At 36.6% G+C, this 20,582-nt stretch overlaps 1 protein-coding gene across 1 annotated transcript; it reads left to right on the top strand.

Annotated features, from left to right (window-relative positions):
* The first annotated feature begins 17,681 nt into the window (after positions 1 to 17,681).
* LOC121139931 (protein PPP4R3C-like) lies at positions 17,682 to 20,045 on the top strand. Its single transcript, XM_040743949.1, has one exon. The coding sequence runs from the start codon at positions 17,682 to 17,684 to the stop codon at positions 20,043 to 20,045; it is 2,364 nt and encodes a 787-aa protein (XP_040599883.1).
* The last annotated feature ends 537 nt before the right edge of the window (positions 20,046 to 20,582 follow it).

Consider the following 20,582-nt stretch of genomic DNA (forward strand, 5'->3'; position numbering starts at 1 on the left):
TATAAATGATAATGTTCACAGTCTATCCTTTTCCAGAGGGAAAAAAGGGAATACAGTATAGAAAGGAATACTTTGTCTTGGAATGGATTTTCATTTATTGATACAAATTTAAGGTCAATTTTGTGATATGTTTATTTCTCCTCTTGTTTAAGCATTGTGTTTATACTTACATTTAAAAAATGCAATGCATAATTAAATACAGATTATAGATAGTTACTTATAATAGTCAGAACTTATAGTTAGATAAGTTAGGTTTTCTAGATATATGGAGATATATTTGAGATAGTCATCAAACCATTCAAAGACCTTCAGAAAATGGCATTTAAAATAGTTTAGGGATTTTCTTGACAATAAGAAATGTCTGGTCCTGGCATTCCAATTACATCTGAGAAGAAGATGGGCATGGAAGAAACTTGATAGGGAATTTGCTTTCAACATGGTAAGATAAGCCATTTGGGCAAGAAACTGCTCTTGCCTGTACTACTGATTGACTGTTGCTGTATAAACTGGACATGCAGGACCCACAGGAAAGTTACTGCTGAACTTGGACAACCCTACAAGTTCCTGTTTCATGGAAGAGTCTACGAGACTTTCTGTAGGACATAGAAAAATGACTGACAGACTGCCAATGAAGATGGACAGTTTGAAATTTCCTGCTCTGTTGAGAAGTCTTCCAGACACATTGTGGCCTATGGGCTGAAGATGGATGCCCCAACGTTATAGAGGAACTTCAGGTGACTGTGAAGGTAGTGAGATATCACTGTCAATTCTAGTGTTTATATGTTATTCTTCTGTGGTCTTTGATGGAGTTGAACACAGATAGTTAAAATTATAGTTTTCCTTAGTTAAGATTAAAGATAAGTTATATAAGACTTTAGACCCAGACAGATAGGAGAGTTGATAAAACACTTTCTTTAAATCTTAATAAATGTTAATGGACTAAATACTGTAACTATAGTTCTTACTTGATAACTGTTCTGTTATATATAATTTGACTATGTTAAAGTTAAAACCATTCTTCTTATTTAGACATAAAAGACGAGATGATGGGGAAGTCCTGTGTATATGTAAATAAAGCACTGTTGGCCAATAGGAAAGCAACATAGGTGGGACTAGGAGTCTAGAACGATTCTGGGAAATGTAGTGAAGGAAGCCATTGCCATGTGATTCCCAGGAAGAGGGGAAGAAAATCTGCATTCTCAGAAAGATAAGCCCTTATAAAAATATGTATTAGTAATTATGGGTCAATAATTAAGTCAGAGCTAGCCAATGAGAAACAACAGCAAATGGCCAACAGTTTCATAATTAATATAGTGTCCTGTGTGTTATTTGGGGGTTGAAACTGTAGCAGGGCCAAGGTGGCTGGCGGGAAATAATACATGTTAAAATGTTCGTCACAGAAATAAATAAAACAAATCCTAACCCTCATATGGAACCATAAAAGACCTCAGGTTGCCAAAATAATCCTGAGCAAAAAGAATAATGCTGGAGGTGTTCCTATTCCAAATATCAAAATATACTTTACAGATTATTAGTAATAAAAACAGTATGGTACTGGAATATTGTATACATGAATACATATTACTTAGGCCATTAATTATTACACAAAGATGCTGAAAACAGGAAGCATCTAAAACAAGTGTGCTGGGAAAAATTGATGTCCACATACAAACCAATGAAATTAGATCTGTAACTATCACCTTGCACAATATCTAACACCAACTGGATCAAAGTCCTAAATATGAAACATGAATCTCTAAACTAAATATAGGAAGTACCCTATATGATATATGTATAAGAAATGACTTTATGAATAAGAATCCATTTGCTCTAGTTAAGGCCAAAATTGAACTAAACAACTTCTACCCAGGTAAAGAAGCAATCAAATTGTGAAGAAGAAGCCCACAGAATTTGGGAAGAACTTTGACAGTTATTCATGTGACATGGGATTAATATACAGAGTATATAAGGAACAAACGCAGCAACAAAACCCTAGATATTCAAACAAACAAACAAAAAGACCCGTTCAAATACTGGACCTGGTACCTAGACTTAGATCTGTCAAAAGAAGAAATTAAAAAATGGCTAACCAGTACCTCAAAAGATGTTCATCATCTCTAGAATCAAGATAAATCAAAACAAATTTGAAATTTTATATGACCCCAGTTAGAATGGCAAACACCAACAAAACAATTTTTTTCTAATCTGGAATTAGATGAAATTATGAAATCCTTGAGTCAAAGCAGGGTATTTATTTTCTAATGCAGCCAATCAACCAATACCAACTAAATCAATACTTCTCAAAGTATGTCACATGGACCACATTCATCAGAATTTATTTACCATGATTGTCAATACCAAGATGAGAAAGTCATACCCTGGCCTGTGGACTGCAGGCAGCCTGGCTCACTCCTGGAGGACCTAACATCCCAGAGTATGCTGACATCCCTGTGATAGTCCAGCCCCCACCCAGTGGAGTAGTAAGCCTGGGCCCTTGTATCAGGCCTGGCTTCCCCTTGCCCTCTTTGGAATCTCCTGGCCTGGAGACTTCCAGCACATCTATTTGTCCCAGGCTTATCAAGCAATCCAGAGTTGCTGACATCAAGGTGCTAGTCCTGCTTCCACCCACCTGGAGAGGGAGTATCTCAGACCTGCCTACAATTATTGTGGGACCCATCAGAGTACTGGACATGATTACACCCACCAGAAGAGAACCATGGACCTGTAACCAACAGGAGAGGAAGGGACCCCACCTGCACCTACTAGAAGAATGGAGGGGAAGACAACAATATAAGAAAACATTCAACAACAGAGACTAGGGACTCTATACCAGAAAGACCTGAATATCCCAACACAGATGAAGCAGAAGAGAATGACCTTAAAAACAACCTCAAGAAGATGATAGAGACCCTAAAAGAGGAAATGAGAAAATTCTTTAAAGAAATTGAAGAAAATCAAAGAAACAAAATTCAAGTAAAGGAGGAAAAGACAAACAAAAGATAGCAAGAAACAATTCAAACAGTAGAAGGTTTGAATCCTGAAATAGAGAGTACAAAAAAAAAAAAACCACAGACTGAGGGAATGCTAGAGTTAGAAGATCTGGGTAATTGGTCAGGAAATAGAGATGCCAGGATAACCAACAGAACACAAGAGACAGAAGAGAGAATCTCAGGCGTTGACGATACAGTAGGAGAAATAAATTCATCCACCAAAGAAAATCTCAAGTCCAACAAATTCCTAACATGAAATATCCAGGAGATGTGGGACTCCATGAAAAGGCCAAACCAAAGTATAATAGATATAGAAGAAGGTGAAGAAACCCACCTCAAAGGTACATAAAACATATTCAACAAAATCAAGGAGGAAAAATTTCCCAACCTAAAGAAAGACATGCCAGTGAAAGTAAAAGGAAACTTACAGAACCACAAATAGACTGTTCCCTTGCCACATAATAATCAAAACACCAAACATACAGAATAAAGAAAGAATATTAAGAGCAGAAAAGGAAAAAAAGGCCAACTAACATATAAAGGCACACCTATCAGAATTACACCTGACTTACCCATGGAAACTCTGAAAGCCAGAAGGTCCTGCATAGATGTTCTACAAACATTAAGAGACCACACATGCCAGTCCAGACTACTGTAACCAGCAAAGCTTTTAACCGATATACGTGGAGAAAACAAGATATTCCATGACAAAACCAGACTTAAACAATTCATATCCACTAATCCAGTCCTACAGAAAGTACTGGAAGGAAAACTCCAACCAAAGGAAGTTAACTACACTGACAAAAATATAGGTAACAGTCAGACTTTACCAAAAACAAAAGAAAAAGTGGGGTAAATCCACACACAGTACCAACAACAACAAATCCAAAACAAATGAGAATTAACACTTGATGTTTCTTAATATTCCTCAATATTAATGGTCTTAACACGTCAATAAAAAAAGACACAGGAGAACGGAATGGATGCGAAGACAGAATACTTCTGCTGCATACAAGAAACACACATTAATTTCAAAGACAGATGTTACCTCAGAGTAAAGGCTTGGGATTAGTTTTTCCAATCAAATGGACCCAAAAGACAAACTGATGTAGATATACTAGTATCTTACAAATTATGCTTCAAATTAAAATTAGTCAAAAGAGATGAATAAGGTTATTTCATATTCATCACAGAAAAAAATCCATCAGGATGAAGTCGGAATTCTGAACATCTATGCCTCAATATAAAAGGCAACCACGTTCATAAAAGAAACATTACTAAAACTCAAATCACACGGAGTGGGAAACTTCAACACCCCACTCTCACTACTGGACAGGACCACCTGGGAGAAACTTATCAAAGAAACAAAAGGACCAACAGAAGTCAATTGGGTTTAAGAGACAACTATAGAACATTCCATCCAAACACAAAAGAATATAAATTCTTCTCAGCATCACATGGAAACTTCTCTAAAATCCACCACATACTTGGCAACAGAGCAAACCACAAAATATACAAAAAATTGGAATAAACCCCTGTATCTTATCAGACCACCAAGCTTTAAAGGTAGAATTCAATAACAACCCATATTGCAGAAAACCTACATATTCATGGACATTGATACATGCTCAGTTGCAACATTCTTGGTTCAAGGAAGAAATAAAGACACATCCTAGAATTCAATGATAATGAAAACACAACATACCCAAACTTATGGAACACATTGAAAGTAGTACTAAGAGGAAAGTTCATAGCACTAAGTCCCCACATGAAGAAACTGGAGAATAGTCACACTAGACAATTAACAGCACACCTGAAAGCTCTAGAACAAAAAGAAGCAAACTCATCCTGGAGGAGAAGACACCAGTAAATAATCAAATTGATGGCTGAAATCAATAAAGTCTAAACAAAGAAAACAATACAAAGAATCAATATAACAAACAGTTTGTTCTTCAAGAAAATCAACAAGATAGACAAACCTTTATCCAAACTAAAAAAAAGGCAGAGAAAGAACATGCAAATTAACAAAATCAGAAAGGAAAGTAGCACATAAAAACAGACAGTGAGGAAATTCAGAGAATCATCATGTCATACTTTGAAAACATGTACTCCACAAAATTCAAAAATGTAAAGGAACTGGACAATTTTCTTGGTAGATGTCAGTTGCCAAATTAAATAAAGAACAGATAATCAATTTAAATAAATCAATAACTCCTAATGAAATAGAAGCAGTCAACAAAATTCTCCCAAGGAAACAAAGCCCAGCCACAGGTGGCTTAGGTGCAGAATTCTACGAGAAATTCCAAGAGGAGCTAATACCAATACTCCTCAAAGTATGCCACACAATAGAAGCAAAAGGGTCATTGTCAAGCTCTTTTTATGAGGCTACAATTACCTTGATACCCAAGCCACACAAACACAGAACTAAGAAAGAGAACTACAGACCAATATAACTCATGAAAATTGATGCGAGAATACTCAAAAAAATACTGACAAATTGAATCTAAGAGTACATCAGAAAAATCATTCCCCATGATCAAGTAGGCTTCATCCCAGGAACGCAGGGATGTATCAACATATGAAAATACATAAAAGTAATGAACTATAGAAACAAACTGAAAAAGAAAAACCACATGATTATCTCAGTAGATGCTAAAAATCACTTTAACAAAATCCAAGACCCTGTAATGATTAAGGTCTTTGAGTGATCACTGATAACAGGAACATAGTTGAACATAATAAAAGCAATATACAGTTAACCAAAAGCCAACATCAAACTAAATGGAGAGAAACAAAACACAGTTCTTCTAAAATCAAGAACAAGACAAGGCTGTCCACTCTCTCCATATCTCTTCATTATTGTACTTGAAGTTCAAGCTAGAGCAATAAGACAACAAAAGGAGATCAAGGGGATACAATTTGTAAAGGAAGAATTCAAACTTTCTCCATTTGCAAATAATATGATAGTTCACGTAAGTGACACAAAAACACTACAAGGTAACTTATACAGTTGATAAACACCTTCATCAAAGTGACAGGATACAAGATAATCAAAAGCCTTACTATATACAGACAATAAATGGGCTGAGAAAGAAATCAGAGAAATATCACCCTTTATAATAAACACAAACAACACAAAATGTCTTGGGGTAATCTCACCAAACAAGTGAAAGACCTCTATAGTATAGCAAGAACTTTGATTTTTTAATGAAAGACATTAAAGAAGATACCAGAAAATTGAAACATCTCCCATGCTCTTAGATAGGTAGGATCAACATAGTGAAAATGACAATATTGCCAAAGGCAATCTACAGATTCAGTACAACCCCCATCAAAATACCAACAAAATGGTTCACAGATCTTGAAAGAATAATACTCAACTTTATATGTAAAAACAAAAGATGCAGAATAGCCCAAACAATCCTGTACGATAAAGGAACTTCCAGAGGTGTCACAATCTCTGACTTCAAACTCTACTCTAGAGCTACAGTCTTGAAAACTGCTTATTGTTGGCATAAAAATGGAATTCAATTGAAAACCACGATATTAACCCACACACCTACAAACACCAGATTTTTGAAAAGGAATCTAAAATGATGCACTGGAAAAAAGATAGCATCTTCAACAAATGTTGCTGCCATAACTGCATGTTAGCATTTAGAAGACTGCAGTTAGATGGATACCTATACCATGTGAGAAACTTAAGTACAAGTGGATCAAAGACCTCAACATGAATTCAGCCACACTTAGAAGAGAAAGTGGGGGGGGACTCTTAGACGAATTGGTACAGGAGACAGCTTTCTGAATATGACACCAGTAGCACAAACACTGAGAATGAAAATAAATAAATGTGACTTCCTGAAAGTGGGAAACGTCTGTAAGGCAAAGTACACAGTAAAAAAGACAAAATGGCAGCCCACAGAATTGGAAAAGATATTCACTAATCCCGCATCTGACAAGATGGCTGATTTCCAAAGTGTACAAAGAAATCAAGAGCTAGTTATCAAAACACAAAATCATCCATTTAAAAAGTGCACTACAGAACAAATTAGAGAATTCTCAATACAGGAATCTAAAATGACTGAAAGACAGTTAAGAAGGTGCTCAACATCATTAGCCAACTGTGAAATGCAAATCAAAACAACTCTGAGATACCATCTTGCTCATGTCAGAATGCATAAATTCAAAAACACCAATGACGTTTTATGGTGGAGAGGATGTGGAGAAAGGGGAACAGTCCTCCACTGCTGGTGGAAGTACCAACTCATACAGACACTTTGGAAATAAGTATGGCATATCCTCTTGAAAATGGGAATCAGTCTACCACAAGATCCAGTAAGTTTACTCTTAGGCATATATCCAAAGATGCACATTCATACAACAAGGACATCTATTCAACTATGTTCATAGCAGCATTATTTGTAATAGCCAGAACCTGAAAGCAATCTAGATGCTCTTCAACTGAAGAATAGATACAGAAAACATGGTACATTTATACAATGGAGTACTATTCAGCAGAAAAAGAAAAATGGAATCTTGAAATTTGCAGGCAAATGCATGGAATTAGAGGAAACCATCCTGAGTGAGGTAACTCAGTCTCAAAAAGACAAACATGGGACGTTACTCACTCATATATGGATTTTACACATAGAGCAAAAGAATACCAAGCTACATTCTACACTGCCAGAGAAGCAAGGAAACAAGGAGCACCCTAAGAGAGCCACACATGGTACCCTGGAGAAGGGGAAAGGCACAAGATCTCCTGAGAAAATTGGGAGCATGTGGAGAGGTGAGATGGAGTTAGGAGAAAGAGAAGGGAAGAAAAGAATGGGGGAGGAGGAATTGAGGGACTAGGATGACTGATTCAGGGAAAGAATAGAGGAGAGCAAGAAAAGAGATACCATAATAGAAGGAGCCATTATAGGTTTAAAGATAAATCTGGTACTAGGTAAATGTCCAGAGATCTACAAGTATGTCCCCAACTAACAATCTAAGTAATAGTGTAGAGGCTACCTTAAATGCCCTTCCCTGATAATGAGATTGTTCACTACTTTATATGCCATTCTGGAGCCTTCATCCAGTACATGATGGAAGGAGAAGCAGACACCCACAGTTAAACACTGAGCTGACTTCCTGGTATCTAGGGAAGATTGATAAGCAAAGGGGTCAAAACCAGGCTGGAGAATCCCACAGGAACAGCTGACCTGAACAAGGGGGAGCACAGGGACCACAGACTGATACCTGAGAAATGAGCATATGACCTGATCATGGGTTTCAATTAGGAGGCCTGGGCAATCTATGTGGCCTCTAACAGTGGATCAGTGTTCTTCCCTAGTGTAACAATGGACTTTGGATACCCATTTGAAACTGAGGGATACTCTCTGAGCCTAGACACATGAGGGAGGGCCTAGGCCTGCTCCAAATCATGGACAGACTTTGAAGATCCCCCATGGAAGTCCTCACCCTCCCTGGGAGCAGAAAGTGGGATAGGATAGGGGCTTGATGGGGTGCACCAGAGGAGGTGAGAGAGAGGAACCAAGGATTGACATGTAAAACAAGCTTGTTTCTAATTTACATTTTTAAAAAGGGAAATTTAAAGGCAACAAATAGCATCACAGACTATCAGAATGGCCAGTCACAATGATGTTGAGTCTCACATCCATTGCTAGTGGAAATGCAAAATGATGCTATTACTGTCTAAGCATTTTGACAATTCACTACAAAACTAAACAATGTAAGCATATGATACATCATCACACACCTTGGTATTTATACGAATAAACTGGGAAAAGATTTTCAAAGAAGATTAGAAAGTCAATTAAAGTATTAGAAAATCTCAATAAAAAAATGTGGAAACTCTCACTCACAGTTAAGTTCTGAACGTACCTTACTATTCTTAACATGAATGCCCCCTAGTCTTGTAAGAACCTGTTAAACAAAAGGTATATTAATTTAAAAGAAAGGAGGCTTAGGTGCTTTTGTTTTAGATTTATTTATTTTTATTTTGTGTATATGGGTGATTTACTTGCATATATTATATTTGTTCACGATGATCTTGCAGTGCCTGAGCAGGCCAAGATAGGGTGTGTGATCTCCTTAACCTGGAGCTACAGATCTTTGTGAGCCACCATGTGGATGCTGGAAAACAAACCTGGTCTGTTGCAAGAAGACCTGCCACTCTTAACCATTGAACTACCTCTCCAGTTAAAAGAGACTTAGGTACCTTTTTCCAAGCTAAAGTTTGAGACTGGCTGCTTTACCAAAGAGGTTTCAGGTATTAACTACAGCAATGTTTCCCATGCTTTCCAACAGAACTGCCATATGCATCTAAAGAGATTGCCAGTTCAGCTTCACACAAATTTGATCTTGTAGGTCTAGAGATGGGGCAAAGGTGATTTTTCTGGCTATTAGAAAAAATGTGATAAACATGAAGCTTCGTCATAAAATTATACTAAACTACATAGGATATAGATCACACTAAAAAGCAACTTCATTCACTCTTATTTCTCCCTTGATTGAATGACATTTTCTTTTTTAATGTGGCTTTGTTTCTGCTTCTTCTATTTATATATCTGATGGGTATATCTTTAAGACTCAGCTGTATAAACGCTGAGTACAAAGGAAGATAGTTTCATTACAAACTTCCTCAGTGTATCGATCCACCTACTAGTGTGACTAATCTCCTGGGAGCTCATTCGATCTCTAAGGGTTGAGACTAACTAATCTTGTCAACTCAGTGCCAATCTAGGGCCCTTTTCTAGAGATTATTTAAAAACTATTTATTTAGTACTAACCAAGTTAGCAGTTTTCTCAGATGTTTTCTAGAAATTTATATAACTGAACTGTATCTTACAACCCTTTTCTACTCCTGTAGTAGATTTTTCACTTTGCTATAAGCAAACACTGAGTGTTTTGTGCAAGACTCTGTAACAGCTATTGATTTTTTCCTAATGTCTCCTCTGCTTGCCAATTTGAACAGAAAAACTGGAGCTCAGTAATGTGGGCTGATGAATGGTGATTAGAGCTGCACTTGAAGAAATTGTACTTTTTAATTTTTCAGTACTGACACGAAGCTGCTTATCACACCTACGTTAACATTTTATTATTAAAGTGAACATCTTAGAGCAAATCCATTTATTTCTGTTTTTTATGTCTTCCAAAAAACTCAGTAAGTATCCCCTTTCATTTTTATCAGTTGAAAACACTGAAGTTTGAAATTGAGGAACATATGTAAGATTTAATAAATGATTAAGCTATGTCAAGCAAGTTGTAAAATAATATAAAAACAAAGTGCCCTAAAGAATCTGATATAACTCTGATCTCTTTACAAGTAAAAACCATGACTAGGGATAGGAAGTAAAAACGCAATTCAGAAAATAACACAGAAAAAAATGGCAGATAGGGAATAAAGAGAGACAATGGGCTTTATAATGCTTCTAAACATGGCAGAGAATCCAGATTCCTATATGTAATGACTCTGTGACCTGACTAACTGAGCAATTTTAGCATATAAATGACATTACTTTAATTAAATGGAAGTGACATCAGATAAATACTCAGAAAATCAATGATATGGGACAGAGGTCATGAATTGATACTTGCCCATTTGTATAGAATATATGGTTGATATCAGTCATTAGTATTGATTTGTTCTGAACAAATGGAGCAAATGTTCATCTCAGCTGAGATTTGTCTGTTAAAGTTTTACATTAAAACAAAGGAAAAACAAAATAAATCAAGTATGGTTATTGCATAAAATGTTTGTAAATAGAATCTTTATTAACTCATTTTTAATTTGTATTTTCTCTCCATTTATCTCATTGCTGTGCCTTCTAGGAAGTAGGCTGGCATGTTAATAAAATTCAAATCTCTATAAAGTAGACGTTTCGTACACCTTCCATGTGTTTATTAAACAATACTATAGAGCGCTGTATATTCTGGGCAGCTCTATCTTTTCTACACACACACACACACACACACACACACACACACACATATACACACACACATACACCCAGAGGGACAATTATGGAGATGCATATCTTTAATTCCAGTACTTAAGAGATAAAGGTGAACAGATCTCTTAGACAGAAGCCAGCCTGATCTACATAATGAGATCCAAACCAGCCAGATTATACAGTGAGATCCTGTCTCAAAAAAAAACAAAAGCATTCTTGATGTGTTAGCATATACAATGTCTTTATACCTACGGTCGGTAGAAGAAGAAAAACCCTCAGCCAATGGTCAAATTGAGTTTGATAACTTAAGTCTATATTGGTAGTTAGGAACAATAAACAGACAAGTGTGTTGTTTGGAACCACACAGAAAAACTTGGTTTTTGTCTAGCATTTTATTCTTGAACATGTCTCCTTTCCTCATGAATTTGAGCAAGATACCTCTGAAATGAGAGTGTTAAAGAAATAAAGATAAGGGAGGTGTGATTTTATGCCATGTTTTGAGGGTAGGTTTTCAATCTTCAGTAGCTTTTCTTGAAGAAGAGAAAGTTTGTCTTCTATAACTTACTTTGGATGTGAAAAAAGAACAGTAAACAGTACACAACAGTCAAAGAAATGCTTTTCTTCTGAGGTATTCTAGTTTCCTTTGAACTAAACACTTTAGTTCAAAGACCAACATGAACAACTTTGAGGCAGCATTTTATAAGCTCCTGAACAATGAAACTTCAAAGACTTCATACAAATCCAGAATTCATAACCTAAAATCAAATGGGTGCTACAGTTATTGCATTGGTTCAGTAATTGTGACAATACTGCCTCTTTTTATATAGCATGATAATTATGTAGAAGATGGAATAAATCACCTAGAAAGAATATTAGGTCCTTATCATTCTGAATATAGTAGGTACAAATATGATATATATGTATATACATACATATATTTATATATAAAAGAAAAAATTCTGCTAGTTATTTCAAGTTTTCCAGAAATGACATGAATAAGAAGTTACCACACTTTCCTCTTTAAAGTCAGTGCTAATTTACATAATAGAGTGACATTATTTGGTTTAAATATATCTCATTTCCAGGGATTCGTCTTTTATTTGATAATGAAGTAATATCTCCTGTCTCTAGTGTATGGTAAGAGAAAAAGCATGTCCTTGATAAGGATAGTGACAAATGAAGGAAGGCAGTAAGTTTTCAGTTAAGTTTTTATTGTTGAAATAAGTTTTAGTTTATTAAAACTTTATAATGACAAGCCTGAAGATTTGGGGACATAGAAATGAAATCAGCAATTGCAGTTACACTTTCCATGAGTAAACAGGAAGATGATGGTTAAAACACTTTAAGGGCCCCCTACATTTATGAAAAATCTTTAAGAATTCTAACCAGCCCTTGAATCACAAATCAGAAAATACGCTGCATATTGATTTATAACTTACTGTCATGCTGCAGTTTGAGGGTATCTTTCAAGTGTTTGTATCCTACAAGCTTAGTTCCCACTGTAACATGATTAAGATGCAATAAGACCCCCTGAATGTGGGCATCAGTGAGGAGGCCTAGGCAATCTGTGGGGCCGTGTATAGTAGATTAGTATTTATCCCTGGCATACAAATGGACTTTGGGTGTCCATTCCACAATGAGGGATGGTCTCTCAGCCTGGACACTTGGGGGAGGGCCTAGGCCCTGCCCTGAATGAAATGACAGAGTGGGGATTGGGTGGGGGTCTGGAGGGCCTGGTGGGGGTGGTGGTGGAGGAGGAGAGAGAAAGGGAGCTGGGATTGACATGTGAAGCAAGCTTGTTTCTAATTTAAAGAAAAAAAGAAGAATTTCTAAGAGTTGAGGTCTAGTGACAAGTTGGGGAATGCTGCCCTCTGAAGTTTATTTATTCAATCCACATAGGCCCTCACCTTCAAATAGTTTCCCAGAGAACGAGTGGCTATAAAAAATGATCTTAACTCTCTGGCTTCCTGTTTGCCATATGATCTGTCTCACTTGTGCCCTTGCCATGATGTCATCCACCATGATCTGACATAGCCACAAAGAACTTAATCAGCACTAGCATCATGCTGTTTCAAGGTTTGCTCATGAAAATTGTGAGCTAAATGATTTTCTTCCTTTGTACATTACCCAGCTTCATATATTGATTTTAATAACAGAAGCTAGTTCATAATAAAAGATAGTTTGGTTTATTTACAACTGTGGATTGGTTGCATGCATTGTCAAAATAGACTTTTATTTTGGGTATAGGAACTGATCTCTTAGTACTATGTAAAACATTATGATTATGAAATGAAATCAATAATACTCATATATGCATCATTCCCATCTTGCATGTCACTTTGGTAAATGTGCAAAAATTTTAAGGAATCCTGGTGTTTTGTATACTGCTACTAGTACCTTCATTTTCCAAAAACTATGAACTCCAGCTTCAATCTCCATTGAAAAAACCTGGCATCTAGAACATAATAATGATGATAAAATAAAATAAGATAAAACAAAAACCAGGTAAACCAAGAAAAGACAAAACAAACAAACAAACAAACAAACAGAAGAAAGAGAGCCAAACAAGAAACACATGCATAGGCACACATTAACATGTACAGGAATACCATTGAAACACAAAACCAGAAGCAAAATTTTGCTTTTTAATTAACTAATTAATTCTTCTCTCATATATTACATCCTAAACACAGTTTCTCCTCCCAGCCCATGCCCCCACGTGCTCTCTAACCCAGATCCATAATTTATAAGCATAGGTTCTGTAAGTAAAACAAGGGACCTGAAAGTTAAAAAAGGGGCCTTGATAAAACATTATGAGACAATAAGACAAAGAACTTCCAAATATGCCATTGAGTTTTTCTTGTTTGTGTGGGCCACCTACTGCTGGACGTGGGGTCTGCCCTTAAGAGTAGTTTGTATCCTGAGTAAGAACAGGTTGATGAAAATTAATTGCTCCTTTGCAAGTGGTTATCGATTGAAGACAGATTCTGGGGTACCTGAATATCTGGGATACTAGGTAGGGTTTTCTTTCTTTAAATATGGGACTACATCTGTTCCAGACCCATACAGGCCCTGTGCATGCTGCCATAGTCTCTATGAATTCATACATGCATCAGTATTACTGTATTCAGGACTTCTTTCCTTGGTGTCTTCCATCCCCTCTGGCTCTTACAATCATTCCACCTCCCCTTCTACAGAGTTCCCTGAGCCCTGAGGGAGGGAATTGATGGAGACACCCTTTTAGGTCTGAATGCTCCAAAGTCTCCTCTCTGCACTTGTCCAGCTGCGGGTCTCTGTATTTGTTCCCATCTACTGCATGAGGATGCTTTTCTGATGATTTCTGAACAAGACACAGGTCTATGAGTACAGCAGAATGTCACTGGAAATCATTTTGCTTCTATGTTCTTTATTTAGTTTTCCCTTCAGTCCATGGCCTATCCAGTTTCACATTCTTGGCCAACACAGGCAGTGTCTGATAGGGGTGTCATCGTATAGAAGAGGCCTTAAATACAATCAGATATTGATTGCTCACACAAGCTTTGTGCCACTATTATACTAGCATACCTTGAAGGCAGGTCATCATTGAGAGTTTGTCACTGGGTTGGTATTTACCTTTCTCCTATGTTAGCACGCAGAGTACATTTCAGTACCATGAACAGTGGTCTATAGTAGGCAAAGACTTCATGTGGGCAAGAGCTCAACTTCTCCATGTTCAATAACTTGTCTTCAGGAACAAGACTTTACTATCAACTTGTGGAGAAAAATCAATAGCCTTGGCAATTGGTTGTTTACAGGTTCCCATGGGATCCCTTTGGCCAACTAGTAACAAGAGAAGAAGATATATCTAGCTGGGCTCTGTCTCCTGGGTTATTTGGCAATTTCATTTAGATTGCATTCATATATATTTTAGAAAGCCCCTACTCTACTAGGTTTCCACACAAGCCTTCAAACAGCCCAAAGATTTAGCTGTTTCTCCCTGTATTCCAAGCCTTTCCCCCTCTTTACTCCACCTCCCCACTTGATGCTCCTTTCCACTTCCCCAAAATTCCTGTCAACCCATAAATAAATATTTTAGTTCCCCTTCCTAGGGAGTTCTGTCCCTTCATATTGGTATGTTAGTTTATGCCAAACCTCTGTAGTTACATAGATTGTAGATTGCTTATCAAATACTTAGCAGGTAACAAACACATATAAGCAAATATATAGCATATTTGTCTTTATATGTCTGGGTTGCCTCAGTCAGGATAATTTTTTCTAGCTTCTCTCATTCATCTGTGAATTTTCTGGTTTAAAACTTTTTAATGGCTTTGTAATACTATATTGTGTTAACATACCATGTTTCCTCTATCCGTTTACTGGTGGACAGCTAAGCTTCTTCCAATTTCTGACTATTATGAATAAAGCAAAATGTAACATGGTTGCACAAGTGTCTTTATAGTAGGATGAAGCTGTCACTTGTTATTTGGATCTTGGTCATTCTAACTGGTGTAAGATGAAACAAAAAATAATTTTGATTTGCATTTTTGCTGATGTCTGGGATTCTTGAACATTTCTTTAAGTGTTTCTCAGAAATATGTGTTTCCTCTTTTGAGATTTCTCCATTTAGATTTCTACCTCATTTTCAAATGGGTTATTTGTTTTCTTCGTGTCCATTTTTGTTTTTTGATAGATGAATTCCAATGACCTTTGGTAACACATTCAGTACTAAACTTTGAAATACAGATGGACATTCTAGCACCATCTGTGCAAACACTACAAACCTTTTACCAAGAGATCTTATGCCCTTTCAGAAATGAACCAACTGTGTCAAATACATCATGTGCAATAGTTGTTGTCTTAAGAGATTTCCACAAAGGAAGCTCATCTTTAAAGTAAGCATCATTAATATATCTCACATAAACCAGTGAATAGTTTCCAAAATCTGCAGATTCATTAAAATGGATACTGACTATGGGAAGTGAATATTTAATTTCCTGCATTACCTGATCAAGAATATCAGCAGATGTTTAATCTGGAGAGGATGTGGAGAAATGGGAACACTCCTTCACTACTGGTGGAAATGCTAACTCGTAAAGCCTCTTTGAAAATCAGTATAGAGATTCCTCAGGTACAAGGGAATCAGTCTACCACAAGATCCAGCAATTCCACTCTCAGGCATATACCCAAAAGAGGTACATTCATACAAGTACATCTCTTTCACGATTTTCATAGGAGCATTATTTGTAATAGCTAAAACCTGGAAGCAACCTGGATGCCCCTCAACTGACAAATGGATAAAGAAAATGTGGTACATTTACACAATGGAGTACAACTCACCCAAAAAAGAGAATGGAATGTTGAAATTCCCAGGCAAATGGATACAACTAGAGGAAACCATCCTGAGTGAGGTAACTCAGTCACAAAAAGACAACTGTGATATATACTCACTCATATATGGATTATAAGCATGAAACTGGGGAATGCCAGCCTACAATACCACCACTAGAGAGTCTGGAATTAGAAAGACTTGTACAAAATATAACTCCTCAACTGATTAAATATGTGAAATCTGACATTTATTTTTACTTTTTGTCTGTTTCCTGGCCCCAAAGGCATTTTTATGTTAACACACCTATATTGCTAGATTATTATGAAATTAGGCAAAAATGTAAGTCCTTGTCATGCTTTTTTAAATGCAGTAAACATTCCAGTATGCTAAGTTAATGTTATGTTGATACATTTCTATTTAACAAATACTCACTGAAATTTTAGCAACTATGAGGTTATTCTTATGATCTTAATCATCATGATTAGATGCAGGTTAGTAATATAGGTTAGCTTTAGAGTCATTCCATATGAAAGACCAAGACACTCAGAAATGACCATACAATAGTTCACAAAACTGAAAAAAAGAAAAGAAAATGCAATATTTTAAGGTGTCAATTCACAATCGTTGCAAATTTTCACTCACTTCCCTTTTGGCCCAATTCTTCTCAGTAACAATGCACGTGATTACACAAAGGAAACATTTGAGGCAAAGTTTCATCCACTGTACAGAAAGGTGAAACGTCAGACTCAACAGAATGGAGGTATCAGCTGACATACTCCTTTTCAGAACAAGATCTTCCGTTAATACGCAGAAATATGATAGAGCACATCTTGTAGAGAAACACATTCACAGTTTTGTGATTCTGGGAAAGGCAATTTGTCTGTAGATGTTGTATTCTTGCTAGTTAATAGCTCCAGGCTTTCATTAGCATACAGTGTGAAGTGTTTATTTGGCTAAAATATTCGTAATTAATTTTGTTTTTTGGGGTTTTTTTTTGCCTAAATACCTAAGTCACATACTTCTGATGAGTGAAAGTACTTCTGAGAAACAAAGCACAACGCAGTATTTTGTGGACTTTGATTTTTAAGGTCGGGGAAGCAGGTCCCTTTAACAGTATCTGTTACATAAGCACATTCTTTTTAGTTAGAATCTTGGGTGAATCATAAGATTCTTGCCAGAACGAAAGCAGGTTACGAGAGTCAAGTACGAAGGAGCGAGGTTTGTCGGGGATTGTTCAGTAGTAGAGTATTTAGAAGTATTAGGGCCTTCGTTCCCGGTAATTCTAATGCCCTTGGGCCCTCTCTTAGCCTCTGCCAATCTGTTAACCCCCACTAATCTTCTTTCTGATGATTTTTCAGAATTGCGACCTCAGCGACAGTCCTGGCCAAGGTGGCCAGAGTACACTACGCTGAGGTCTGCGCAACGATGTGGCCCAGCGAGGCAAGGTCGCCAGTCGACCCACATGACAGATTTCACCGTGTAAAAGTCTATGTCCTGAAGAAAGATGAGCGATGGGACCGTCTGGGCTCTGGACAAATTTCAACTAAATACATTGGACGCCTGCAGAGCGTTTGCCTGCTTGTTCACTCAAAATCAAATGGCTCGCTGATAATGGAGTGCAAAATACATCCCGATGTGCCATATAGAAAAATAAAAAGAAATTTAATTATTTGGACTGGACCTAATAACCGTACAGTGGCAATGCGTTTCCAAGAATCAGATTGTTGTCAAAACATCTGGGAAGACATTTGTCAAGTTCAAAGTGAACAAATCACACAAGAACTTACGGATGATTTACAAGTTTTACGAGAACTGCCTCAGATCCCGAATCTGTGTGAGAAGCAAACCTGTGAAAACAGCACACTTGGACAGATTGCACAATTATTTAATTTTGTTGAGGAATCGCCAAACTACAAGGGAAGACTGGCTATTCTTCTGAAAAATGAAGATTACATTAAAAAATTGCTACAGGTCTTCCACATTTGTGAAGATCAACAGAACATGGAAGGTTTATATTTCCTATATTTCATTATTAGAGGAATATTGTTTCTCAACAATACACGTTTGTATGATATCATGTTTGCTGATGAATGCATCATGGATGTCTTGGGCTGCCTGGAGTATGACCCTGTTTTGGATCAGCCATATCGACACAGGGAATTCTTAACTGAAAATGCAAAATTGAAGGAAGTGATACCACTAACATGCTCCAAACTCAGGCGAAAAATAGACCAGACCTACAGAATCCAATATATTCGAGACATCCTATTTCCTACACCGTCCAAGTTTCAGGAGCATCATATTTCTGATCTTAATACTTTTATTTTTTACAACAAAATTGAAATAGTTACCATGCTGCAGGAAGATAAAATGTTTCTGTTTGAAATATTTGCTCAGTTAAAAGATAATACTCTAGGTCATGAGAGACGGCGTGAGTTGCTATTTTCTTTCAAGGAATTCTGTGAATTTGCTAACATATTAAATTCTCTAAAGAAAGACATATTGAAAACAGCGATAAAGCTTGGACTCATGAGGGCGCTGAAACTTTCAGTACATACGCAAGACTACCAAACAAAAGAAGCTGCTGTAGACATATTTACTCATGTAGTAGAATATAATCCACAGATCATCCGAGTTTATGCAATGGAAGAAGCACGGGCCAGCAGAAGTGATGAAGAGCTTATCATCAATATAATGATCAAGCAAATCATCTGCGATCCAGATCCTGAATCTTCATACGTTTTAAGTTTGACAGCAGTTCTTCGTGCACTTCTTGACCCTGGAAACATGCGCACAACAGTGAATGGATCTGCAAAAAGCAAATTCATGAATTTCTTCTGTGTGCATTGCCTGGATATCTTGGCATCACCAATCTTATCCATCCCAGGAAAAAATGATACCGATGATAACAGGGCAAACATCTCTCCTGACAGTTACCAAAATGCACAATTGCTTGGAGTAGTTTTAGAATTACTGAGCTTTTGTGTAAAACACCACACAACTTACATTGGAAATTATATTGTGGGCAATAACTTGCTCAGCAGAGTACTGGTGCTGATGAGTTCAAAGCACACGTTTCTGGTTTTGTGTGCTATCAGGTTTATGAGACAAATGATTGCACTTAACAATGAAATGTATAATCTTTACATAACAAGGAAAAATCTTTTTGAACCTGTTATAAATGCTTTTTTACATAATGGGACACGAAGCAACATGCTAAACTCAGCTATTAGGGAGATGTTTGCATTTATAAGAGAGGAAAATATCAAATGTCTTATTGCAAATATTGCAAAACAGTTTTTTATGGCTTTTGAATCAGTTGGGTATGTCCAGGCATTTAAAGGTTTGAAAGTTAATTTTGAAGAAGAGAAGGAAGCCGAAAGACAATTGAGCAGGAATTTTCCTAATATAATATATCAGATAATAAATTGCAGAGATATGAAAGCAATGGAGGTAAAACTGGAGGAAGAAATGTGTCCCGGAGAAAGAACTGAAGCTATGCTACCAAGGGGACGTGATTTTGCAAATCGATATGACGTGATTAGTAGAGATAAAGCTACACGTGAAAATGAAGTAGAACATTCAGAAAGAAAAGCATCTGAAGCCCTTGACTGTTCTTCATCTCCTTCTGATGCTTCTGCTAACAGGGAGAGTGAGCCACACTACAGTAGCCTGCTTCCTTCAGTGGACTACCCATATGATGGCGATGATGAGAATGACCATGAAGACCATTATGACATTGATGAAGAGAAAGAACCTCCTCACAAAAGACCTAAACTTGGTTCATAAAATCAAATGAGGCCCTCAGATTTTGATTAAAATACAATTCTATAAGTATCACATACTGAAACATCTAATTAAAAGATATTTATCTTATGGACTTTAAATATAATATTATAAGCAGCAGATATGATGAATAAGAGGCCTCAAATTTCTATGAAGAATATCCTCCATAACATAGTCGCATAGCCTAAAAATACCCACCCCTGAGTGATAAATTCTCATCAAGAACATCTCATTTTGGCAGCATGGTTTGGGAGGAGGAAACAATCTGATAAAATAATACAATTCTCATTCTGTCCTTTATACTACAGCTAATTATGGAAGGTTTATTGCAAAGACTGTTTTCAAAACAGGGTCTAGCAATGGCATTTTTAAATTGAAGTTTTTGAAAGAACCTTTTGTATATGTAGAAGAAAAAGTCAGTATTACAGTAAAAATAAAATGAAACATTTCACCTTTTTGGGAAGATTTAGCAAAGCCTCAGCCTTATGAGTAATAGGAGGGAAGCACAATTCAGTACAATTAAATGCATACATTCATGAA

Source organism: Mesocricetus auratus, unplaced genomic scaffold (assembly GCF_017639785.1).
Source record: "Mesocricetus auratus isolate SY011 unplaced genomic scaffold, BCM_Maur_2.0 Super-Scaffold_100003, whole genome shotgun sequence".
Classification (NCBI taxonomy): domain Eukaryota; kingdom Metazoa; phylum Chordata; class Mammalia; order Rodentia; family Cricetidae; genus Mesocricetus; species Mesocricetus auratus.

Bases quoted from the DNA above. Each gene is read 5' to 3' on its own strand.
- LOC121139931 (XM_040743949.1), top strand. From the start codon at position 17,682: ATGTGGCCCAGCGAGGCAAGGTCGCCAGTCGACCCACATGACAGATTT.